Genomic DNA, 27,450 nt, shown 5'->3' on the forward strand with positions numbered 1-27,450 from the left:
ACAGTGAGCCACTTGTATTCTTCTTGTATACACGCACAGATATCTATTGACACTGTTTTAAAAAGAAAATGTGAAATTGCATTGTGGTGGAATAATATTAAACTGCATCCCTGCCTCGATCTATCGCATTAAACTGTAAATGAAAAAGAGGAAAAGGAAGATATTGACAAAATTAACATTATTTGTATGTGTGGGCAAAAGTGCAATCCTAGAATGTCTCACAGTCCCTTAAAATTTCTGCAATGCATAAGACCTAAATATAGCAAATCTAGATTTGGGACAGGTTCAGGAATCCCCCATCTCACTGGGACTCCTTTTCAATTTAAATGGCGTTGTTTCTTTCCAAATTATATATTTTCAGAGACTAAACGTTAGTCTAGCACCATCCAACACGACCTTGAACTTTCTCAAACAAAATGGCCACCAGGAAGTGATATTAGAAATGACAACGACGATGTTAGCTGTTTATAAGCAAACTGTGATATGTCATGGGATGCCTTATCAGCTCGTTGATACATAAGGTAGTATCTTCACTGTTAATACTTTTTACAAATACTGTGCATGTATAGATAAAGTTGTAGACATGGATCTAGAAAGACTTGCATTCGACTGCACCAACAGGCACTGCGTGCGGTCGAGGCAAGACATGCTCATTGGTGTCAATTGTGAATGAACAGAATTCTTGAATACACAGATGCACCGTAAGTGTATCCAGTGTACATTTGGGTTGTTTTGATAAGTTCTCATAAAAAAAACCCACAACGACGATGAAACTCGCTTGATCTCTCTAATAAAATAGTAATATTGTCAGCCTAAAGTTTATTAAAAAAGACTCTCTTTCCAAACTAACGTTTGGGTTCAATGGCAAGCATGCAAATGTTTGCCATTACCCGTGTGTTTAGACAGTAGCTTTCCTCAGTAAAATTATGTGTAATCTTTAATAACGTCTTCTGAAAATCCACTGGGCACAGCAAGCAGTAACCTTGATGTGCTATATAATAACACATTTTTACTCAGAGCTGTTCCTGCTTGGAGAATGCACAAAATAATCACTTCATAAAAAAATGGTAAAACATCTGAAAAAATCTTTCAGTCTTTATTTCTCAGAGACCACAGGCCAAAAAACTGCTATGATGTGTAATCTAACAATGTGACTTATGATATAACTTATTTTTATGAATTGATTTTTACCTGAATTAAAGTTACTTTTTCAAACCTTCCAAGAAACTACAGTGCTGAGGAAGCTGCAGTGCTATGGGGCTCAAAGCTGTACATGCCAGTTTTGTTTGTTTCTCTTCTGTTTTTGTTTGTTTCCACCACATTCAGCAGTATTTCAGCGATATGACAGCATCTGTAATAATAAGGTCTGGACCAGACAATCCGGTGATTGAAATCATGACCATCAACTAACCAATTAGGATGCCAGGACATGCATAAACCGAGTCAGCCAGCCTTGACCACCCAATCCCATCAGTTGCTTCTTACGACAGGCCTGGATTGCTGAAGATCAATTGAACCCAGATCTTCACGGGTTGTTCATGCCAGTCAAATGTCTTGTTGGCATATTGAAAATTATAAAAAAAATAATTTGAGATAGGGCCCAGCATAGGAAGACGATACCTTAAATCATATAAGTTTTTCATGCCAGTAAAATGTATAAATTACTTTTCTCATAAGAAATGGCAAAAATCTTTGTCTGTGTTTAAGATTAACGGAAATCCTTAATGTTATGAACTGTTTTCTTATATGTTGGAATATAAGGTGGTCCTGGGGTCCTCCATGTTTGTTGCTATAGTATTTGGATTAAGGACCCACCCACCCCTAAAGTTTAAAATTTTCACATGACAAGTACCCTTTGAGTCTCATGGTTAATTCCAAACCTTGTTTTACATCTCAGATATGTGGTGATGCGTTGGTCTTTAATTATTGTTCCATAAAGTTCCTTTGAATATGATCTCACATCAAACCAACAACTGATACAGTTTTTTGTTTGTGGTTTAACACCACCCTCGGCAATATTCCAGCTGCATGACCATGACCTGTACATAACAGTCTGGACCATACAATCCAGTGACTGATAATTTGAGCAACAATCTACTGTGTTGACTACATTAACCTCGCCACCAGATTACACTGTTACATACAATGACCTGACCACCATTCCACACTGTTCTATTCAATGACCTGACCACCAGGTGAACACTGTTACATACAATGACCTGACCACCAGATAAACACTGTTACATACAATGACCTGATCACCAGATAAACACTGTTACATACAATGACCTGACCATCAGATAAACACTGTTACATACAATGACCTGACCACCAGATCAACACTGTCACATACAATGACCTGACCACCAGGTCAACACTGTTACATACAATGACCTGACAATCAGGTCAACACTGTTACATACAATGACCTGACCACCAGATCAACACTGTTAGATACAATGACCTGACCACCAGGTCAACACTGTTACATACAATGACCTGACCACCAGGTCAACACTGTTACATACAATGACCTGACCATCAGATAAACACTGTTAGATACAATGACCTGACCACCAGGTCAACACTGTTACATACAATGACCTGACCACCAGGTCAACACTGTTACATACAATGACCTGACCACCAGGTCAACACTGTTACATACAATGACCTGACCACCAGGTCAACACTGTTACATACAATGACCTCACCATCAGATAAACACTGTTAGATACAATGACCTGACCACCAGCTCAACATTGTTACATACAATGACCTGACCACCAGATAAACACTGTTACATACAATGACCTGACCACCAGGTCAACACTCTTAGATACAATGACCTGACAATCAGGTCCACACTGTTACATACGATGACCTGACCACCAGGTCAACACTGTTACATACAATGACCTGACCACCAGGTCAACACTGTTACATACAATGACCTGACCACCAGGTCAACACTGTTACATACAATGACCTGACCATCAGATAAACACTGTTAGATACAATGACCTGACCACCAGGTCAACACTGTTACATACAATGACCTGACCACCAGGTCAACACTGTTACATACAATGACCTGATCACCAGATCAACACTGTTAGATACAATGACCTGATCACCAGGTCAACACTGTTACATACAATGACCTGACAATCAGGTCAACACTGTTACATACAATGACCTGACCACCAGATCAACACTGTTAGATACAATGACCTGACCACCAGGTCAACACTGTTACATACAATGACCTGACCACCAGGTCAACACTGTTACATACAATGACCTGACCATCAGATAAACACTGTTAGATACAATGACCTGACCACCAGGTCAACACTGTTACATACAATGACCTGACCACCAGATAAACACTGTTACATACAATGACCTGACCACCAGGTCAACACTCTTAGATACAATGACCTGACAATCAGGTCAACACTGTTACATACAATGACCTGACCACCAGGTCAACACTGTTAGATACAATGACCTGACCACCAGGTCAACACTGTTACATACAATGACCTGACCACCAGATCGACACTATTACATACAATGACCTGACCACTGGGTCCACACCGTCACATACAATGACCTGACCACCAGTCAACACTGTTACATACAATGACCTGACAACTGGGTCCACTCTATCACCAGTAGGACCCAGGTTTTGTTCCTCCTCTGTGTACAATGTATGAAGCCTTATTGTGTTTCCATCCTCGTGTGAAGGTGATATTGCTCACTCACAAACCTGCACTCATTCTGTTGTCACACTGTTTCCAACTGACAGGGAAAGTGGTGACCTGGAGTTTGTAGATGAGTTCTCCGACATGCTGCTGCTCAAGCTCCTCACAGTGGCGACCAAGTCATCTCAGGACACCGACAAAGTCAAGTCAAACGCTGTCCGTGCAGTCGGCAACCTGCTGCGATATCTCACAGAGAGAAGTCTAGGTAATACTGCAGTTAATTATCGATGTCAGCTTTGTAAGAAAATGGGCAGAGTTGTGTCCCTTGGTTCCAAATCCCCTACTTCCTCCTGTTCCTTGACTTGTTACAAGATTCCCTGCCTCGCCAACCTACAGTCATGTTATACTCTGAACAACACCCTGTTCAATATAAGCCAGGTACTTTTGATATTGATCCTTGAAGATTGGATCTTGGATATTGCCGCAGATTGATATCCTGAGATTTGTATGTGAGAAATTCAAGGTTTAGGCAACTTGTCTTTCCTTTGAGTGTTTTGTACAGCAATGTGATCAAACATGCATGTTTATTTATTTTATCATAGAGCGGTATTTACAACTTTGACAAAGTGTGATAGGATCATATGATAAGTTGCATTATTGATACAGCTGTGATAAAGAATTGATCATCCATATTATCTTCTGTTAAATTAAGGAAGAGAATTGATGGAAGTTCTTTATCATGAGGAACACAACGTTTCGGAGTATATGATTTCGGCCGTGATTCGTTGTGCAGAGTTGCGTCCCTTGGGCACACCAGAAACCTATGATTTTGGGTTCGAATCCCGGTTCACCCCAATTATGTTTCTAGGTTTGTCAGCACCATACCCGTGCTCGTGGGTTTCACCGAAGTGGTAAACGTCTGATACCTGCATCACTTCGGGCTTTCCTCCCACCTTTAGCTGACACGCTTTGATATAACTGGAATACTGTTAAAAGCGGCGTTAAACCCAACTCACTCACTCCTTCATCAGGTGAATGAATGTAATATTGTAATATTATAAGTTCTGTCATATTAATATCATGTAATCAAATCCATCACGTTGTGTAATTTGAAGTCAGAGTCAGTGCAGCTTTTCAAACATGACATTTTCTTTGTGGCCAGGTAAAAGTAACTTTGTGAGTGCAGTTGGAGAGAGTGTGAAGGCCCTGGTGAAGAACATCCTGTCCGGGACAATGAAGGTAGTTACCCACCGGATGTAGACAGGACGGCACCCTCCTCAGGGCAGGACACCGCCTCCATGGTCTAGTGGTAGAGGGGAAGGCCCAGGGTTCGATCCCTGGCCATGTCATATCAAACGATGTTAAAAGATGGAACTTGTTGTTACCCTGTCTGGTGCTTGTCATTAAGGGGCTGAAACAAGGACAGGTTGACTCGGAGTCAGTATACTGTGTCTGAGGGGGTATTCATGTTAAACTGTGACATGGTATCTCAGTGTGCTAGCACTATGAAGTCTGCATTAGTCTGACTAGTACATGCAGCCACACACACACACAAGTGTATGCATGTCGCTATATAAGTTCAATAATCTTAATAATCAATACTTAAACCCAATTTCACCTCACCTCAAAGGAAATAGATACTTGCAGGGGAGATAACTGGGTTATGTCATGTGGGCCACAAAGGCGGACAACACAAAACCGTGAACTGAGACTCGCTCTTCTTTTATCTGAATCAAATCGTCTGACCTTGGTACATTGTGCGAGCTGGGAGCATTAAATTGATTATGAAGAATAATGACCCGCCGAATCACAGTACTTATACAAGGAGTTATTCCAGTTCTCCCAATAGCCAGGCCCTCATTGAAACTTTGGCTGGCAGATATCTGAGAACGCCGCCATCACATGTTCCTGTGGTGCCATGTGACCTGTACAACGCCTCCATTGGCCCATCCGATGGTGCTGCAGAAACCTCCGATCCTGGGTTCGAATCCTGGTTCGGCCTGATTATTTTTCTAGGATTGCCTGCACCACAGCAATCCTTGTGGGTTCCATCTCTTCAGGCTTTCTTCTCACATTAAGCTAACACAGCAGTGATATAACTCAGGGGTAAGAATCTTCCGCGGATCCGCATTTTACTGACCACAAATTTGTTAAAATCTAATGGCTTCCCCCAAAACACCTCCAAATTATGACCCTTGCTCCATTGCAAAGAAGTTTCGGCTGAAAAGGAAAATATCCATTCTCATCCTTGATAACTGGAATACTGTTCAAAGCGGCATTAAACCAGACTCACTCAGCCCTGTCAATATTGTGTCCACTCCTTGAGGGTGTTCATGTTTCTTCAATCTGACGTTCCTTCCCTAGGTGAGGTGGAACGCCTGCTACGCTATCAGCAACATGTTCAAGAACAATCTCCTCCCCCATGGCAAGGCTGAGTGGACAGTAAGTGTGTTCTTGTGTTTAAGCAGAATCTTGAGTACTCTTCCTATACAGTTAAATAATGGACTTTATACCCTAGAGGCTATATTCAGAATTATTTTGGGTTGAAATCGGATACATTTTTCAATCATGGTTTTGAACTATTGTCTTTGGACACCCTAAAAATTAACTTTTAACATTAGTGTTACAACAATTAATATTTCTCTTGGCCTCAACATCCCATGAAAATCCGGGGTAGAATAGGTCTTCAGCAACCCATGCTTGCCTTAAAAGGCGACTATGCTTGTGGTAAGAGGCAATTATTGGGATCGCATGGTCAGGCTTGCTGACTTGGTTGATGCATGTCATCTCATCCCAGATGAGAGTAAATTGATGCTCATGACATCAATCACTAGATTGTCTGGTCCAGACTCGATTGTTTATAGACTGTCATCATACAGCTGGAATATTGCTGAGTGCAGCGTTAAACAACATCAAACAAACAAATCAAACCCCCAACCTTCTCAGCCATTGTCTTTGCATGGACCAGACATGACAGAAAGCTATAATCATGGATTTGAATCTTTGTTCGGCCTGATTATAGTTCTAGGTTTGTCAGAACCATACACATACTTGTAGTAAATTGGTCTGTATCACTTGGCGCTCTCCTCCAACATCAAGCTGCAATACTGTTCAAAGCAATGTTAAACCAGCCAGTGTTATTTCCTAGATCGAAGTCATGAATGCCCTCTCCTCGGTGGTGAAAGACTGCAAGAACTTCAAGGTCCGCATCAATGGTGCCCTGGCTCTATCGGTCCCTAGGGAGAGAAACGCGTACGGCTCGTCTGAACTGTACGCCTCGGTGTGGGAGAGCCTCATTGAGGCGCTCAGATCATCAGAGGACATCTCCGACTTTGCTGAGTTCCGCTACAGGGACAATCTGACCGATCAGGTAACTGGACATTGATTCGCTTGAACAGAGAGTGGGGAGCCAAGGTAGGATGTGGGCTTGAGGTCAGAAGCACGTCAATGGGTCGGCTGTCATCTACTTTAAGTGGGCAGGGATTACTAGAAATATTTTACGGCTTAATAAGGTGCTTCCTGCAGATCCAGTGACCCAAATATACAAATGTGGAATAAAAATGAATTTTTTTAGAAAAATCTTGTCAACAAATTTCAGTAATTCAGTACCTCTAATGTTGAATAAAATTAGAAAGGAACTAATTCGGTTTTTTGACGTTCAAAGAAACACCCATCACTAAGAGTGGTGTAAAACCCTCCTCACTCACTCACTCACTCACAGATCATAGAGGCCATCTTCCACATGTTGCACCTGCTGTGCCCCGAGGACCTACCGGCGCTGCTGCCATGTCTGCAGACCAAGGGCTTCATCCTACAAGCCTTCATGGAGAAACTCCGATCATCCAACGCCCAGTTCCTGAAGGGTAGGGGGAAATAATCCTTTGCTTTGATTCTATTATTTAATACGTGGCAAATAGATGGCACAAGGAAGACCCCCAATATGCAGGCATGTGTTTCAGTACATCATGGATTCATGATCGTGGCTGTATGACTGATAGCAAAGCTTGGTGATTCTGCCCTTCTGAAGGGAGGTGCGTGAGCAGCACTATCAGTTGTAGTAGGATCACTCAGGGTACATGGGGTTTTATGCTTCCTGTGTTAGGTTTTGTACCATGAGCCGGAGGTATCTTACACACATGTTTAATATGACATTTTAAAAGAATTCAAAATTGATAGAAAATGGCTGTTTGGTTGAGGTGAGGTTAATTTGTGCTATCGTTGTCTTGGAAAAAGCAGGCATCTTTATACTTCGAAGTGGGCTTTCCAACTATGTTCAGCTCTTGCTGTAACACTGTGTAACATACTTGATCCAGGTCCAACACTGCCCTGTAACACTGTGTAACATACTTGATCCAGGTCCAACACTGCCCTGTAACACTGTGTAACATACTTGATCCAGGTCCGACACTTCCCTGTAACACCGTGTAACATACTTGTGTCAGGTCCGACACTGCCCTGTAACACTGTGTAACATACTTGTGTCCAGGTCCGACACTGCCCTGTAACACTGTGTAACATACTTGTGTCCAGGTCTGACACTGCCCTGTAACACTGTGTAACATACTTGTGTCAAGGTCCAACACTGCCCTGTAACAATGTGTAACATACTTGATCCAGGTCCAACACTGCCCTGTAAAAATGTGTAACAAACTTGATCCAGGTCCGACACTTCCCTGTAACACTGTGTAACATACTTGTGTCAGGTCTGACACTGCCCTGTAACACTGTGTAACATACTTGTGTCCAGGTCCAACACTGCCCTGTAACACTGTGTAACATACTTGTGTCCAGGTCCGACAATGCCCTGTAACACTGTGTAACATACGTGTGTCAGGTCCGACACTGCCCTGTAACACTGTGTAACATACTTGTGTCAGGTCCGACACTGCCCTGTAACACTGTGTAACATACTTGTGTCCAGGTCCGACACTGCCCTGTAACACTGTGTAACATACTTGTGTCAGGTCCGACACTGCCCTGTAACACTGTGTAACATACTTGTGTCAGGTCTGACACTGCCCTGTAACACAGTGTAACATACGTGTGTCCAGGTCCGACACTGCCCTGTAACACAGTGTAACATAAGTGTGTCCAGGTCCGACACTGCCCTGTAACACAGTGTAACATACTTATGTCCAGGTCCAACACTGCCCTATAACACTGTGTAACATACTTGTGTCCAGGTCCGACACTGCCCTGTAACACAGTGTAACATACTTATGTCCAGGTCCAACACTGCCCTATAACACTGTGTAACATACTTGTGTCCAGGTCCAACACTGCCCTGTAACACTGTGTAACATACTTGTGTCAGGTCTGACACTGCCCTGTAACACTGTGTAACATACTTGTGTCAGGTCCAACACTGCCCTATAACACTGTGTAACATACTTGTGTCCAGGTCCAACACTGCCCTATAACACTGTGTAACATACTTGTGTTCAGGTCCGACACTGCCCTGTAACACAGTGTAACATACTTGTGTCAGGTCTGACACTGCCCTGTAACACAGTGTAACATACTTGTGTCAGGTCTGACACTGCCCTGTAACACTGTGTAACATACTTGTGTCAGGTCCGACACTGCCCTGAAACACTGTGTAACATACTTGTGTCCAGGTCCAACACTGCCCTGTAACAATGTGTAACATACTTGTGTCAGGTCCGACACTGCCCTGTAACACTGTGTAACATACTTGTGTCCAGGTCCAACACTGCCCTGTAACACTGTGTAACATACTTGTGTCAGGTCCGACACTGCCCTGAAACACTGTGTAACATACTTGTGTCCAGGTCCAACACTGCCCTGTAACAATGTGTAACATACTTGTGTCAGGTCCGACACTGCCCTGTAACACAGTGTAACATACTTGTGTCCAGGTCCAACACTGCCCTGTAACACAGTGTAACATACTTGTGTCAGTTCTGACACTGCCCTGTAACACTGTGTAATGTACTTGTGTCCAGGTCCGACACTGCCCTGTAACACTGTGTAACATACTTGTGTTCAGGTCCAACACTGCCCTGTAACACAGTGTAACATACTTGTGTCAGGTCTGACACTGCCCTGTAACACTGTGTAATGTACTTGTGTCCAGGTCCAACACTGCCCTGTAACACTGTGTAACATACTTGTGTCCAGGTCGGACACTGCCCTGTAACACTGTGTAACATACTTGTGTCAGGGGGGCGGTCGGGTAGCCTGGTGGTTAAAGCGTTCGCTCGTCACGCCGAAGACCCGGGTTCGATTCCCGACATGGGTACAATGTGTGAAGCCCATTTCTGGTGTCCCCCGCCGTGATATTGCTGGAATATTGCTAAAAGCGGCGTAAAACCATACTCACTCACTCACTTGTGTCAGGTCTGACACTGCCCTGTAACACTGTGTAACACACTTATGTCCAGGTCCAACACTGCCCTGTAACACTGTGTAACATACTTGTGTCAGGTCCGACACTGCCCTGTAACACTGTGTAACATACTTGTGTTCAGGTCCAACACTGCAGACAGCAAGGAAGCAGGTGGAGAAGGTGGGGCTGTGTCTGTCCACTGGAGACGATCTGGTTGCCATGCAGCTGCTCACAGAGATCTGCCTCATACATGCAGGTAAGGAACTGGACAGGAAGAGCTTAGGCTTGTTGTCTCTTGCCACCAAGAATGTATTAATCATACTTGGTCCAATATTCCTTGTGTGTTTACCAGTGGGGAAGGTCGGCATTGATTAGCCAGTGAATTATGTCTCCATTCTATTTTATTATACATGGGACTCATTCATCACTATGGGTAAGGTTTGAGTTCCGTTTGAATGCTATTATGCTAAAAATCATTCTTTCAAATTACACTTTCCTGATAAGAGGACCACCTCTGTGGTGTAGTGGATAGAGTGCCTGGTAAGTTGAAGGTCAGTGGTTGAAGCATATGTAGCACATGTGGTGTCTCCTTAGGCAAGTGACTTTGTTCGTGGCCTTGTGGTAGAGTGTTTGCCTGGAGAGCAGAAGGTCCGGGTTTCGATCCCCAGCTGCGCTATACCAAGAGACGTTAAACGATGGTAGTGATTCCTCGATATACCGCGGTCATCGGGGTCCAAGATCCCAAACCTGCATCCTCGGAAAGAGCGTTATACAGATATTCATTGTTCAACACATTACGTAGTGATAGTAGTGAATGGAACAAAATTATTTCACAGTAGCATGGGACATGTAGATCTATGTAACACTGATCATGGGCAATGAATCAAAACGCAAAAAAAAAAAATAAATAATTATTAGTGTAAATGAATAAAAGTACAGTGTAATATTTTATGAGTGGATTTATACATGTAGATTCTATGTATGGAAACAAACTGTTGTTATATTCTAGTTTCTTGGAAGAAATGTGGTCTGATTGCCAACCTACAGACATTATTGATTGATGACAGTGCATTACAAAACAGAACAAGCCTTGTAACCAAACTAATGTGAGACAAAGGCTGTGATTGGTTAATATATGTTGTACTTGTTGTTACCCTGCCTGGCACTTGGCATTAAGGGGCTAAAACAAGGACTGGTTGGCTCGGAGTCAGTATACTGTATACACACTAAGACCCACCCGCTATTCCTGCCCATGCAGGGTAGGATGTGTGGCTGTTAACTATCTAGCGCCTCACAGGCAACATGGGTTGTATACTCCCCAAGGAGCTGAGAATGAAAATTGGGTGCACCCTGATCCAGACTACCCACTTGAACAAAATTCATCATGGTGCCGGAGTGGGGGGGTGAAGACGAAGACATGTTCATGGTAACCAAGGTGATGAGATCCTTCTTTCATGTTTCAGACACTGACGAGGAACAAGAAAACAGACCAGCAGAAAAATCAGCTTTCATGCAAATCTATGACTAATGGAGAGATGATACTCTTGATGATGGGCATGGAAAAAGAAAGATGTTCACAAGACACCAAACCCTGTCTACTGAAGTCACAATTACTCCGAATCACGTCATGTTGACTTGGATGATGTAGATCTGAATTCTGAGGTCTGGCTTAGTGATTATTGACTGCTTCTGAGAATCATGGGTTCTGCAGCCTACAGAAACTAGCCGTACATTCTTTACTTAACTACCTGGTCGTCACTGATAGATTCCAAATTCATTAAACTCATTCAATAATTATTATTTTTTTTACTATTAACTTAAAAAAACATAAATTATTTGAATACACAAGAACCACAATTTCAATAAAACCTGTATGTGTCATGAAGACATCAAGTCCTTTACAGCTCACTGATAGGTTCACCATATTGGTTATGTGGTCAAGTTACCCAACCTGATCAGGTCTGTGGTTCAAATCCCATCACAGAACTTGGAAAATGATACTGCATGATACACACATATAAAGGTAACATGTAAAATAGTATGAACATTATTTGTAAAATCATATATTCCGCTGATACATAAAAGTGGTCTCAAGGCACTGGTGTATGATTTAACCCAGATGCATTACATTTGATTGAGCTTCCTTTGATTCCCATGTTGATGGAATACAGCTGAAGACAAGACCAGCGTCAATATGCATGTGTCACATTGTGTCTCAAGACACAATTTAAGGAACTTGATTTAACTTGTACCAGATTGCATCAGGCAAAACCTGGTTGCACCCTGGTCCCATACATTGTGTAAGTTGAAACATGGTCGGCTGCCAGTGTCACCTGGATTAAAGATGCATTGCTGTAATATGTCATAGGAACATGTGCACATAATCTTAAAGTACCCACAGTTTGATGACATCACACCTAAGAAATTACACATGACTGACTGAGTATGGTTTTACACCGCTTTTAGCAATATTCCAGCAATATCACGGTGGGGGACACCAGAAATGGGCTTCACACATTGTACCCATGTCGGGAATCAAACCCGGGTCTTCGGCGTGATGAGCGAACGCTCTAACCACTGGGCTACCCGACCGCCCCTTACACATGACATAGGGTTAGTGTTGTAGTATGGTAAATAGAGCCTAGAAGTATTGAGTGTATTCAAAGATTGATGTTGTGTGGAAAAGTCAGGTTTAGGCAGACACAATTTGAAGTATGTAGACATAAGTATCATGTTATATTTTTCAGTTATAGGTTGCACTAGTGCATGTTTGATATCGCTAAATTGAGCCCTGGGTATCATATCGGAACCTTACTATCCAGATATGTATGGCATCATAACAACTGCAAAACTATACAGTGAAAGCTTGTCAACATTGGACCAGGATTATGTAGGGACCATAACGTTATGTTATTAAGCCACAGTGGACAGGGGTGGTACTGTTCCTTGTGATATCTAAAGTATGTAATATTATGCCTTTAGTTTTATATCTTATCATTCCCAGTAGGTGTCAGTGGAAGCAGGGTGTCACTGTATGAGACGCCACTACCAACAAAACCAGGCTAATAAATGTGAAAAACAAATGGTAGTGATGAAAGAACTTATTGAGTTGGTATTTATGCTGTTATTAGGATCTTGATAGTCTGTTTTAAATATTTTATTATGTCATTGGTACATCATTGCCGTACATGCTGTATGCTAATTGAAAAGGAATAGTTCTCCGACGGGTTTTGCTGTTTGCTACCGGGAGTCGTCGTCACATTCTCTTCTTCACTCGTCATAAGGGTTTCCATCTTTGTTATTTTCATTAGCGACGTCTCCTGACGTAAAGTTTTCACTCTTAACAGATATCGTTGCACTGTTTCATCAAACCATTATGATGACTACACTCTTGTCACAGTTGATTCTGAGCCAGGAAGTCACTGGCCTTTCTGAATTTAAAGAAATAAATTTATAGAATAGTTTATCAACCATAACATGGTTTAAATCTGAGAAATCACTTGATTTTGTGGATTAGGGAAGTAGAATCAACAGATTCGATGATTTCTCCATTACGGAACATACCATCGTGAAATAATCACCGAAATATACTCCTCATTATGTTGTTAATATGTAACATTTTTCACGTATTATCAAATCTACCAGTGATTGAAATTAAGAATGAAAGTAAGAGGAAAGTTAAGGATGATATGTACAGCACTAGACACACAAATGGACCCCACTTAAGATATTAGTGAGTTGGGTTTAACTCTACTTTGAACAGTATTCCACTTATATCATGGTGTGTCAGCTTAATGTATGAGGAAAATGATGCCGGTCTCAAATGTTTCCCACTTTAGTGAAACCTGCGAGCAAGGTTAAGGTGGTGACAAACCTAGAAACTATCGGGGCAGACCAGGGTTCAAACCCATGATGCAGGTCTCAAATGTTTCCCACTTTAGTGAAACCTGCGAGCAAGGTTATGGTGGTGACAAACCTTGAAACTATCGGGGCAGACTGGGATTCAAACCCATGATGCCGGTCTCAAATGTTTCCCACTTTAGTGAAACCTGCGAGCAAGGTTATGGTGGTGACAAACCTAGATCGGGGCAGACCGGGATTCAAACCCATGATCATAGGAGTCTGACATGCCAAAGGGATGCAACTCTGCAGGGGGATTTGCAACGCCTAAGATGACAGGGCCACCGATGCCCCACTGATAGTAAAAGGCAAGACATTCACTTTATTATTTTATATGCGTGATAGTGTGTGACTGGGCAAATGCTTTGTTGTGATAGTGATTCAGGGTTCCAACTTAAATATTGTTATCTTACCTTAACTTATAATGTTTGGATCTGATTGGTTCATGTGATCTTGATAAAATACCAATGAGTGGGAGAAAAACCCTTATACCCTGCCATGAAGAAAACAGCTAGGCTGCACTTGGATTTCTGAGCGGGAGAATAAATCTCTTGCACCCCACTATGAAGCAAAAAGCTGCAGGTTGTTTACGAGTCAATGAAGGTCATGTGACAACACAAGTTAACCTCAGCTCTGTTTTCTATCAATTTTCAATTTGTTTTCATTCTTTGACAATGGCAGATTGAAACATGTCGGCAAGATAAATTCATTGTAGTAGCATCATATGTGGATTTTTCTGTGCCTCAGCCTCAAGGGACACATAAAACCACATATACCCCTTGTGATACTACCACAACTTAGAATGCATTGAAACTTAAAATCTTACTGGCTCACTGTTGAAACCTTGAAACTATGAAACTGAAAATGTTCTTAGAATACAATGTCAAGCTGTGATATTCTTGAGTTAAAAAGCTCTGTTGTTGACTATTCTTTGCCTGGAAAGTTTATCCAATAATATAATTCTGCATAAATATCTGCTTCATACATGATTTGTCTTGTGTTGTTTTTGTGAGTGGGGAAGAGGTTGCAGATTTATTTCCTGGAGATGAGAGAGCGAGTTGGGTGTAGTGCTGCTTTGAATAGTATTGCAGTTATGTCAAAGCATGTCGCTTAATGAGGGAGAAAACCTCGATGTCTTAGACGTTTAATGGGGCACGGGCACTGCAATTTGCTGAGTTGTGTCCCTTTGGCACACCAGAAACTTATGATTGTGGGTTCAAATCCCGGTTCGCCCCGATTATGTTTCTAGGTTTGTCTGCTCCATACCTGTGCTTGTGGGTTTCACTGAAGTGGTAAATGTCTGAGACTTGCATCACTTCGGGCTTTCCTCCCACATTAAGCACACACGCCGTGATATAACTGGAATACTGTTAAAAGTGGCATTAAATCCAACTCACTCACTTAGACTTTTACCACTTTGCTGAAACCCACAAGCACAGGGTATGGTGCTCACAGACCTAGAAACAAAATTGGGGCAACCATGATTTGGACCCAAGATCAAAGGTTTTTGTCATGCCCAAGAGATGCAAGTCTACACAGTGAATGTCCATCTGTGTCCCTTCCTGAAGATGAAGCTTCCCTTCCAAGCTACAGAAACCAAAGATCTGTATGGTGCTACACAGCGTTCAGCAATATTCCAGATGGTCCAGCCAAGGACATCAACAATGGTCTTCACACCCTGATCCCTCGTGGGTCATCAAATTGTTCTCAAACCACGCAATACTATGAACAATGGTGGATGATGCAATGAGCTCTACAGGGGAATTTCCATTTAAGCTAGAGTGAGCGAGTTGGGAGTTTAACAACGCTTTGACAAATATTTCAGTCCTATCACAGCATTTCAGACTAAAGATACCACCATGTGGTTCTGAAACACAAAGAAACACAATCAGGGCGAAGCTGGGATTCCTACAGATCACAGATTACTGAAATGCAGCTTTGAACAATGAATTGCGTCACCCTCAACGACTGTGTAAACGTGGTCCCAGTTAAGCTGGAAAGAAAGCTGTCTTCCATGGTCATTCCGAACAACATCTCCCGGGACATACGTGACAACTCCAGGTGAGTGTAGACATGATGTATTTATTTCTGTTGAAAGTTTACATAGATGCATATGTCAGTAGTTTAAATAAATAATTTGCATGTAGAGTGACACTACCTAGACACACACATACACAAACTGCTGTGTACAGACACGAACACTTTAGTTGTCCTCCAACAATCAGGTCAAACCATATCTCAAAGAAAGTATAAAGGACACTTTCATATGTACTATTCAGTAGCCTAGGGTCATGACTTTGGGCACAACAAAACATAACTTTCATTTCAGTGTATTGGACGGCCTTTTACAACAACTCTCATAACAACAAGTTTGTCCATTACAGAGGCCCTGGTGGTAATCCAATACTTCAAAACTCACATAAGAAACATATTCATCTTTAATGTCACACTGTCTATACAGATGACAAGTATCAAACTAATGAACTACTTACACAACTGAAGGCTCAGTGCATTTCACAAATTCAACCGTAATTAATATTATGAGAATAACTGACAAGCTACAAGGAACTGCGGTTTATTTCCAAGAGTGAGTGAGTGGTTTTACGCCGCTTTTAGCAAAATTCCAGCCATTTCACTGTGAGGGACACCAGAAATGGGCTTCACACATCGGGAATCAAACCAGGGTCTTTGGCATGATGAGCAAACGCTTTAACCACTAGGTTACCCGACTGCACCTTATTTCCAAAAAGAAGCCTTTTCATCTCAGCTGTAAAGAATTTTAGCTTTTTTTCAAATCTAAAACAAATACAAATCAAAGTTCAAAATTTAACTATTTTCTCTCAGACCACAATCTTGATAATGATTTATTGTGCTGGGTTACAAAAACCTAGTTCAAAATGATTGTTTGAGGACAAGAGGCACGAACAAACTTCCAGGTTAACACGAAGCCAACAATGAACATTGCAGTGGGATGGTTCACTGCTCTATAAAGCTTAACAAAGAGAAGAGTAGATCTCCATAAACAGAATACACATCAGTATAGATTAAAAATGATTTATATCATGCATTCACAAACAGGCAGTATGACACACAACTTTGTAATACAAGTTTAAATAAATACATTTCATTGGTCAAAATTACAATGTGTCTAAATAATCATCACCCCTGTTAATACAAACTCTGTATGGGTTATAAGTGAAAGAAATGCTGAGGTATAGTATGCTTAGTATAATAATAGGATTAGACAATTCAGATATATTACTGTTCCACAATTTCAAGAATTGAAGAATTGTATTGCACTCAGGAATGACCATAACTCAAGAACAGTGAGAAAAGTATTCAAATAAAATTCTTTTGTCACAGACCATGCCAACGTTAACGTCAAGTGGGCACCATAACTGGAATATTGACTTCTAAGAGCCATTAGTAGGTCAACCTGTGGTTGATAGCATGAGCATCGATCTACATCATCAGGTACGATGACACAGCCAGGTCACAGAGGAAAGTTCTCCTTGGTGACCATCCGTGTACTATCCATCACTGTGGCTACCTGATTGCCATTTCGTCTTTTACAACAAACAGTATATCCCGACCCAGCTGCACGTCTGTAGCACGAAGGTTGCAAGTCTGTGTAGAAGTATGAGGTGCAAATGGGCCTTCATCATGATCTTCACAAGCGTTGCCATAAATCCTACAATATCTCAACAGCAATCCGAGTATTTTAATCAAATATCAATCCATCATAATAATTTCATTTGTAAGCATAGCACTACCTAATATCTTAAGTAAACAGATTAATACCTCACAGAAATATTTCAATTGACATACTTGATGTCAAAATTCAACAATCATCAGTTTCCATAAACACATGATCAAACTGAAGGTTGAAGGTGGAGAAAACAATCTTCAAATCCACCGAGTTCATCTGGGCTTTTTAACATGAGCCATTCCAGGGTACTTGGTGTGTGTTAATTGACATAATTAACTGCTTGTGACAAAAATCCCAGTTTATTTCTACACATGAAAACTAAGGCACTGAGGAAATGGCTACAACAAAGACTTAAACAGCATCAGAAATAAAATCCAAATCAATAACAAAGGAAGTGAAAAACCCTTTAAAACTGAAAAAACCCAAACAGTTTACAATCTGCTCACCTTTAACACAAGGAACAAGGTCCACTTTTCTTCAAAGCAACACAATGTTGAAGTATAAAAAAACAAACCTTTTGGCAGATCTTTGGGGTAATTACACTTGACAAAGTGTGCTAGCATGAATATGTTGTTATAAAGCAATGGCTTGCACGGCTTTCTGTTGCCAAACAATTGGGTAGATTTATGAACTGTTTCAACACCATCAACGTGTAATTAAGTTCTGTTGACAACGGAGTGATTCAGCTGGGTATAACACTGCTTGGAACAGCTCATCACTTACACCCCGGCCTGCCAGCTTGACGTGGGAGGAATGCCTGAAGTGAATCAGGCCTTGAGATGTTTACCTTGTTACTGAAACCCACGAGCACGGGTATGGTGGCCCTAAGTGAATCAGGCCTTGAGATGTTTACCTTGTTACTGAAACCCACGAGCACGGGTATGGTGGCCCTAAGTGAATCAGGCCTTGAGATGTTTACCTTGTTACTGAAACCCACGAGCACGGGTATGGTGGCCCTAAGTGAATCAGGCCTTGAGATGTTTACCTTGTTACTGAAACCCACGAGCACGGGTATGGTGGCCCTAAGTGAATCAGGCCTTGAGATGTTTACCTTGTTACTGAAACCCACGAGCACGGGTATGGTGGCCCTAAGTGAATCAGGCCTTGAGATGTTTACCTTGTTACTGAAACCCACGAGCACGGGTATGGTGGCCCTAAGTGAATCAGGCCTTGAGATGTTTACCTTGTTACTGAAACCCACGAGCACGGGTATGGTGGCCCTAAGTGAATCAGGCCTTGAGATGTTTACCTTGTTACTGAAACCTATGCACATGGGGATAGTGCTGACAAACCCAGGATCATACTGACGACGAGTCTTGGTTGAAAACCAAGCAGAGGATAAGGTAATCACTCTGAATATTGTAAATGATCAAGTTATGAATATCTCTCTAATAATAAACTGTACATTTAAGGGGTTCATTTTATCAATGTTAACCCGTGATACTATGACAGTCAAAGTTAACCATTGATACTATGACAGCATCGATGTTAATACTTGATACTATGACAGTATCGATGTTAACCCTTGATACTATGATAGTATCGATGTTAACCCTTGATACTATGAAAGCATCGATGTTAACACTTGATACTATCAGTTTTGATGTTAACACTTGATACAATGACAGTATCGATGTTAACCCTTGATACTATGACAGTATCGATGTTAACACTTGATGCTATGACAGTTTCGATGTTTACCCTTGATACTATGACAGTATCGATGTTAACCCTTGATACTATGACAGTTTTGATGCTAACCCTTGATACTATGAAAGCAACGATGTTAACACTTGATACTATGACAGTTCCGATGTTAACCCTTTGAGCACAGACCCCCTTTAAGAGTGCTGGGCAAAGCCGAGACATAACATTGCTTGAACACTACAACATTTCACAATTATGACTAGTAGGAAGTTTACGCGTGCTCAATGGCATTATGTTACATCTCAATGCTAATATTGACCGAGCAATATTGTTTGTCAGTGACACATATTAAGGAGACTGATGCTCAAACAAACAAAACTTTAAGAAAAAACACCATCCAGCCAATTGGATAACACCCTTGCCAACTCAGACACTCAAATATGTACACTTAGTGAAATCAACTCTAGCTTACCTAACTCTATCTAGCTGGGTACCAAATATACATGATTTGTACAAACTCTGACTTCTTGGCATGTGCAACTTCAGCTTTGTTTGCTCTACAAAGAAGAAAAGTAAGACCGACAGTACAATAAAAAACACAAATTCACAAGTAACATTTTCCTTTAAAAACTTCATTGTTGCAAAAATGAAATCCTATCTTTCATTCACAACTAGAATTATAGACAATCACAGACAGTAAGGCATAAACGATGAATGGTAAGTTTATATTTTATTTTATAGACAAACCAAATAATTCCACCCTACTGGAAACCAGTTAAATTCTTTGTAGGATTTCAGTAAGTGATCTTCATCCTTTTTTTCTAGTGTCAAGAAAACGTCTAACACCAAGGTGACTGGTTGAATAATAGCCATCTGTACCTTATAAAAACAACCCAAACATGCCGTTAAAAAGAGGTGGCAGTCTTTTCATTTTTAGAAAAAGATTGTTGTGTCTTAAAGCTAAACATATGTGTGTAAGTGGAAGGAGAATAAGAGACAAGAAAAGGTGGCGGGGTAAAGACTTCAGGTTAAAGGTGACACTAATAATAATTCAAACCTCACTAAAGTCAACATACTTGGTTGCTGGATACGTAACCACAAACACATTGCTTGGCACAATAAAAACAAATTATCACATTTGTCAAATTTCCATTGGGATGAAACTTGCCATTTTCTATTTGGTTACCAGGAAACACACACACACACATACATAACCAAATGTTCTAGCCTAGATTTAAGAGTCATGAAGGACTGAATTCACACCTACATAAGCTGAGAAATATCTTGTAGATACCTTAGTCGTCACAATAAAACAAACCCTTGGTTGGTAGATCTGTACATATAGCATCTCAGAAATAAACTTCAATATCAGCAAACTGTAAAGTTTCAAAAGAAATATTTCCTGTACCACTTATCCACATGAAAAGGAGAGCTTCTTCAGGAAAACTTTAAAAAGAATTGCGTTAAAGATAGAAAGATAGCAAAAGCATGATAATAAACATGTTTAAAAGTTGTCAGACAGACCATTAACCAATACACTTATGATACAATTAGAGAAGAACCAACGAGCTACGAGGAATGACAAATTATCTGTCCTGAGTGAATGAATGGTGTTGATCACGTGTCTTTGGGGAGGGACTTACAGTATTTATTCACTAGGGACAGATAACCCATAATGCAGAGTTACGGGTAGGTTATTCTATATATTACCTGATGACATTTTAAGAGAGAAAATGAAAAAAAAACACCTGTGTGTAATGTCAACCCTACTTCACTGAAAGCAGCCTATTGTTCAGTTGATGTCATGTAATTGTGACATCAAGAACAATGGATAACATCATATCAAATCTTCTCAACAATGAAGCACTATGACGTCATAAGGCATCAGTTGACCAATCAGCATTGAGAATCACGAAAATGCACATGTGCAAATATCAGAAAGTTATTACACATGTTATCACACCTTGCAACGATGTCTTTTTTTGGCAGGCAATTTTTTTCCAACAGTTTGATGCATAATTATTTTTTTAAAGAATGTCTGGGTCTTTATATTTTTTTCTATAAAATTCCCTACGATTTCTTCAGCATCGATGGGAATTGTTTCAATTATCATTTTGATGAGTCACATTCACAGTCTACAGCTTTATCATAAAAAAATGTATTATTAAATCTCATGTATGTATCATCTTATTTATGTGTATCATCTTAAACCATCAAGAAAACTTGACATAAACGTTGGCAACAAATAATTTCTGGTTTCCTTGTTACATCCAAACCAGAATAAAATCATGTTAACATACCTAGAACATCGAGACTCATATCATGAACAAACAACCATTTGGTGGATCGCTCCAAATTAGTGGCCCTAGAATTAGTCCTGCAAATGATACTCAAATACCAATTCCCTTTCTAACATGTGTCAATGAATTAAGTATACTATATCCCTCTGGATTCATGTGAGACAAAGGTGCTAAAATAGTTACATCTGAATATCCAAAATGTCAACTCAGTATCTTGGAGACAGGATACACTATCCCCTTCTTGTGTTAAACAACTACACAAACAAATGAAATGCCATGTTACAAACTTATCTCAGAAGTGAATACATCAAAATGTTAACCATGCGCAACACTATAAATTTCCAATGCAGTTTGAATGTGTGAACCAATTTCTTACACGTCATAAACCACACCAGCCTATATGGTACATAAAAACACTGCCATGGGCAACACATTGAAACCTCCCCCAAGATGTGAATGATATGAAGATATGAAGTTTATACATCAATGACAATGCAGATATCCAATATGGCTGACAATGAGGCCATATTGGAGCACATGTTCAAATGACCAGTGAAATGTCGAAATGATAGCTATTCATTGTGTGAGTATGAGATTCAATTTATACACATACATATATGAGGGTGTTCACTCAATGGAGTCTCAATGTGAAGATGTGCACATGTATACCTAGTGTAGTCTTGCTGCCAGACTGTCACACCTCCAGTGACAGACAGTGGGCCCTTGTGGTTGTTGGCAATGGTATATGAATCATAGTACCTCTAAATCCATAACTGAGAACATTAGGGCCATAACACACACTATTATTTCAACCTTAATTACTAACATTGCAAATATACTCCTGTGTACACTTCTTTTGCTCTCAAAATTTAATTTAAATAACACGGGCCAATTTGGAAAAAAAATTTCACTTACATTATAAAAATTCTTTAATAATGAGTACCGATGGATTGTCCACAGTGCAATGACAAGGACAGCTCCAGAATTTATAAAGGGTTGGGGTTCAAAATAACAAAATCGTACAGGCTTCAAACACTGCAATGTGTGTGGCTTGAATACCGAATACTTTAACCACAAGACTCACCCACCATCTTCCACTGTACGGGATTAACTGCTGAAATGACTTATTCCACACGCCTCTACATAAGTGCAATATCCGGCTTCTCGGGCTTCGGACAAGTGGCAAAAGTCGCAGACTGAAGTACTACCTGATTAACTGCTGAAATGACTTATTCCACACGCCTCTACATAAGTGCAATATCAGGCTTCTCGGGCTTTGGACAAGTGGCAAAAGTCGCAGACTGAAGTACTACCGGTACACTTTGGCTGGCCCTTCTAGCTGGAGCCTATCACGTTTAATGTGCATAATGATATCATATGTTAAGTATCAGGATTACATGTATATTCTTTTGACCAATAAAAGTTGTCAAGTACTTTAGTTGTTGAAACTTATATTTGTTTAATAGGATCTGATATAACTGTACATATACATACTGTGGGGGTATCCGAATATAAAGAAATGGTAACAGATTAATCATTCCACTTTCTGGACTATATGTGTGAAAGTCCAAATGAATGTCTTAAGTTCTTTCAATTACCTGGGTATGATTCACACACGTCACTAAATACATAAAATGTCCAATATATCTGACAATCATCCCTTGCATGTTTTCAAAATCGTTAAAAAATAAAAATAAAAATAATCCATAGCATTCTTCTGTTACTGTATCATGGGAACATTTGACCTCTTTGTGAGTGTCATGTGAAGACTTTTCTCAATGACCCATTGACCCTTGATGACCTCTCACAAAGCTGATGACCTTGGATGACCTAGTGACCTTGATGGCTAAGTGACACAATGACCTTTCGTGATGACTGAAGTGACGACATGTGTGTATGACATTTTCCGGGACATCTTGGTTATAGTCTTTACACAGCACTCAGAATAAAATACCACCGCCAGTCTTCTCCTCAACCACGTCAGCTTTTCTGCAAACACATGAGAAAAAGAGTCATTTATGTTACAAGTGACCTTTTTTCAATAAATCAAATTCACTGTTCAAAGACAATTATTGTAACATTACTGAAAGAGATCCCTTCCAAAATGAACAGTAACACTAAATTAACACAAAATTAACACAAAATTAACACAATCAAATATCAAACATTCATCAACACATCAGTAAAAGCTTCAATGTATATTGAATAAGAAACATTGTGTCAGATACATATAGACAATGAAAATAATTTCAGGAAATTTGTTCAATTTACATAATTTCAAAAACGTTTCCTCAAGGCACAATAATCTATAGCATAATTCCTAATTCTGACAGAACATAAAACGTTCATGCTTGTCCTCTGAAATCTGGTTTCCACCAGAGCCCTGCTCTCATCCTGGCCATGCTGTTACAGAACTGTAGGTAGAGAGGCAGCTGTGGCCTTCATGCTCAACACTGACAGCACGCCTTGCCAACAAGCTATCCTACCACACACTCAGCAGGCACTGTGGCTACACCCTGCTTCATCAACACCAACTTTGTTATCAAATTGTCATGATGCAAAAACAACATTCACATTGTTGCTATTATTTGTTTGTTTGTTGACACACTCAGCAATATTCCAGCTTTATGACGGTGGCCTGTAAGTAAACAACTGTGGACCAGACAATCCAGTGATTGACATCCAGAGCATCGACAACCAAGTCAGCGAGTCTGACCACCCGATCACGTTGGTCGCCTCTTACGACAAGCATACCCCTTAGTTGCCTCATATGACCAGCATGGGTTGCTGAAGACCTAGTCTAACCCGGACCTTCACAGGTTGTGTTGCTGTTAAACACTCCAGGCAAATACAAAATCAGTCAAGACTTAGCAGCTTTTGTCACTAACTTCACACTAACATATTTGAGTTTTATTTATTATTGAATGAGATCCAAATGAAACATTTGTACTGAAAATCATTGATATATTAGGAGACACATACCAGTTATTAGATTATTGCTCACATACATCAAAACCATGCACACAATCCATTGTAATTGATGGTTTACACTTGAAAGATATGTTGACCTTTTCATTTTCTAAAACGTTTTTTCAAATATGAAAACCATTTCCAACGACTTACTGCCACCCTAACAGCATGCTAACTTTCACTGATGACATGGTGAGCACTTACTTGTGGTGGGACGATACACCGATGCATCAGTGGGATGACATGGTGAGCACTTACTTGTGGTGGGACGATACACCGATGCATCAGTGGGATGACATGGTGAGCACTTACTTGTGGTGGGACGATATACGGATGCATCAGTGGGATGATATGGTGAGCACTTACTTGTGGTGGGACGATACACCGATGCATCAGTGGGATGACATGGTGAGCACTTACTTGTGGTGGGATGATATGGTGAGCACTTACTTGTGGTGGGATGATATACGGATGCATCAGTGGGATGATATGGTGAGCACTTACTTGTGGTGGGACGATACACTCAGCGAACCTGATCACCCGATCACGTTAGTCGCCTTGTAGGACAAGCATAGGTTGCTGAAGACCAATTTCCAAACCTGCTCTTAAAGTTCCTGTATCGGTGTTGTTGTTTGGACTTCTGTACAAGATCTTTCAGTACATAAAACCCATACAACCTGTAGTAAGCATCTCATAATATTAGAACTTTTCTCCCCATAACAGAAGCAACAGCACAATTAAACAAACACCATGCTGTCAATGAACGTTCAGTCATCAACAATAGAACTGGAGCCATCTCAGCATGTGGCAAAACCTGGTGCAGGCCACACCATGCATCTGTCTTACCCGTTACCATGGTTACCCGAGAATGATCACAACATATCCGAGTCCCAGGGCCCTAGCCAGTCTTTGTAAACTGGCACCTCTGACTAGAAAAACACCACTCAGTTTCAGCAGTCTTAGTAACCATAAACATTAAATATATCCAGCCGTGTAATTGATATGTCATATAGTACTCAAAAGAAGTTAAACTAGCACCTCACTCTTTAATATTACAATAGCTAATCTCTCATTGGGTGTTCTTTAACTTCTTTTGAGTAGTATACATACATGTAATGGCTTGAAGTTTCTCAAGAAAGTGAAAAAAAGGATTCAAAAATCATGTTGTTTCAGTTTGAGTCATGATGGCGATATGCCTTTGTTTCATCCATCCATTTATCCCTCTTCCATCCATCTAACTTACATGTCATAATACAATGCTGAAACACTCAAATAAACCAGTGTCTCAAATCTCACTATTATTCATAAATGTTCAAATTTCACCACAATTCATAAACATTCAAATGTCACAAAATTGAAACATAAACATCAACAATCATCTTTTGCAAAAACCATTAACCACATGTTGCTGGTTGCAAAACAGACCAATCTAGTTTCTCTTTGTATTTCCATTTGGACGTATTAAAAAAAGGCAGAAATTAATTCTCCGAAACCAGACAAACTGAAATTCAGATGCTGCTTCTTGCAACAGGACATGAAGTATGATGATTTTGCAAACTATTTCATTAACTCGTAGGCAAGATCTCTCTGAATCATTCCATTCCACCACTGTCAATTTCCTGGACTTACAATTTCCAGGGTAACAGCAGGTACCCATCATTGTACAACTCACAAAAAGTTAAAGTGGAGATTTGGTGGTCACAATGATGGCACAATGTGGACAGTCGTATTGATGTGACAACGTGTGTTTGACATGCACTTTGTGCCAAAACTTTTGCCTGAATATGGCTCCAAGCATCATTTTCAGGAGATTTTTGTGTTATGATATGGATTATTATCCCAGTTTACTAGGCAACAGAATTTTACAAGACTCGGCATCGGACCAGTGGCTAAAGTCACAGCTTGAGCTAGACTTGCAGACTTGCCAGCTAGCAAAAAGGAGATGTATTGGGGAGGGAGTCAGTGAACAGCCATTTCAAATATGGCAACAATTCTTGAGGTAGCACACACAGACCAGTGACACATCTGATTTTGCATGACCTATTTGTGGTCAATTTCAATGAGCGTTATAAAGCAAGATGGCTAGTGACTTGTCGGGCTCATTGGTATTCAGGAGAGTAAGTCTCTTATAGGGCATTTATTCTGCTTTCACCAACACACCAGCAGTATCACAGGGAACACCCAGACATAGGCTCACACACTGTACCCATATGGACCGAAAATAATCCTGGAAAAAAACTCAATCAATTGATCTCACATCCACTTCTGACTGGTATTCAATACCGACTGTGGACATTTCATCAATACAAGACACAGATAGAATGGAATAATACAGAGTTTCTTGCTAGAAAACATTTCATTTCATATGGTTAATAACACCAGTACCAAGTCAGAGGATTAAGGTACATGAATGAGTTCCCCGGAGCATGTTAGCTAACTTAAGCCAGCTAAGATATAGTTCTTCTGCATCTAGCTGAGGAGAACTAGAGGCAACATATTACAGGCTGTGGGAGGGTGGGTCAGAGAGGACACAAGGATTGTCCCGAAAACATCACAAGTCGTCAGGAGGTTTTAAAATCATACACAAGTAACACAGGTTACTGTTTTGTTGAGTGAGTGAGTGAGTTGGGTTTGACACTGCTGTAAGCAATATTCCAGCTATACAACAGCAGAGACCACAATCAATGGTTTTCACATGTGTTTACATGGGGCATCAAATCGGGGTCTTCAGCGGGAGGAGTGAATGGTTTAAGCACAAGACTTCCTCGCCGCCCTGTCCTATTAATCGAAATATGAATATAATATTTCTAGAATTTTTGTAAAAACTAACAACTTTCACTTACAGCTTTCAGGGAAAATGTCATC

The 27,450-nt window shown here is 40.5% G+C and overlaps 2 protein-coding genes across 2 annotated transcripts in view; one reads left to right on the forward strand and one right to left on the reverse strand.

The window, feature by feature from the left end:
* The first annotated feature begins 436 nt into the window (after positions 1-436).
* On the forward strand, positions 437-11,902 carry LOC139455836 (HEAT repeat-containing protein 6-like). The gene is made up of 8 exons (XM_071237383.1): positions 437-521; positions 3,815-3,975; positions 4,873-4,949; positions 6,075-6,152; positions 6,859-7,080; positions 7,432-7,573; positions 10,202-10,315; positions 11,523-11,902. The coding sequence occupies exons 2-8, from the start codon at positions 3,855-3,857 to the stop codon at positions 11,585-11,587; spliced, it is 819 nt and encodes a 272-aa protein (XP_071093484.1). The 5' UTR covers positions 437-521; positions 3,815-3,854; the 3' UTR covers positions 11,588-11,902.
* Positions 11,903-21,303: 9,401 nt separating this feature from the next.
* LOC139456535 (huntingtin-interacting protein 1-like) overlaps positions 21,304-27,450 on the reverse strand; it is a 90,237-nt gene continuing 84,090 nt past the window's right edge. The window contains exons 31-32 of the mRNA XM_071238304.1: positions 25,432-25,514; positions 21,304-23,604 (exon numbers count right to left, since the gene is read on the reverse strand). Coding sequence (XP_071094405.1) covers positions 25,458-25,514 — 57 coding nt within the window. The 3' untranslated portion in view covers positions 21,304-23,604; positions 25,432-25,457. The remainder of the gene's footprint in view (positions 23,605-25,431; positions 25,515-27,450) is intronic.

The sequence above is a fragment of the Haliotis cracherodii genome, unplaced genomic scaffold (assembly GCF_022045235.1).
Source record: "Haliotis cracherodii isolate W230 unplaced genomic scaffold, xgHalCrac1.p SCAF_11, whole genome shotgun sequence".
Lineage (NCBI taxonomy): Eukaryota > Metazoa > Mollusca > Gastropoda > Lepetellida > Haliotidae > Haliotis > Haliotis cracherodii.

What these genes read in the sequence shown, in the direction of transcription:
- LOC139455836 (XM_071237383.1), top strand. Translation starts at nt 3,855, where the DNA reads ATGCTGCTGCTCAAGCTCCTCACAGTGGCGACCAAGTCATCTCAGGAC. An exon ending in TCTCACAGAGAGAAGTCTAG is followed by an intron (nt 3,976 to 4,872) that starts GTAATACTGCAG and finishes CTTTGTGGCCAG; the next exon opens with GTAAAAGTAACTTTGTGAGT. An exon ending in GATCTGCCTCATACATGCAG is followed by an intron (nt 10,316 to 11,522) that starts GTAAGGAACTGG and finishes TTCATGTTTCAG; the next exon opens with ACACTGACGAGGAACAAGAA.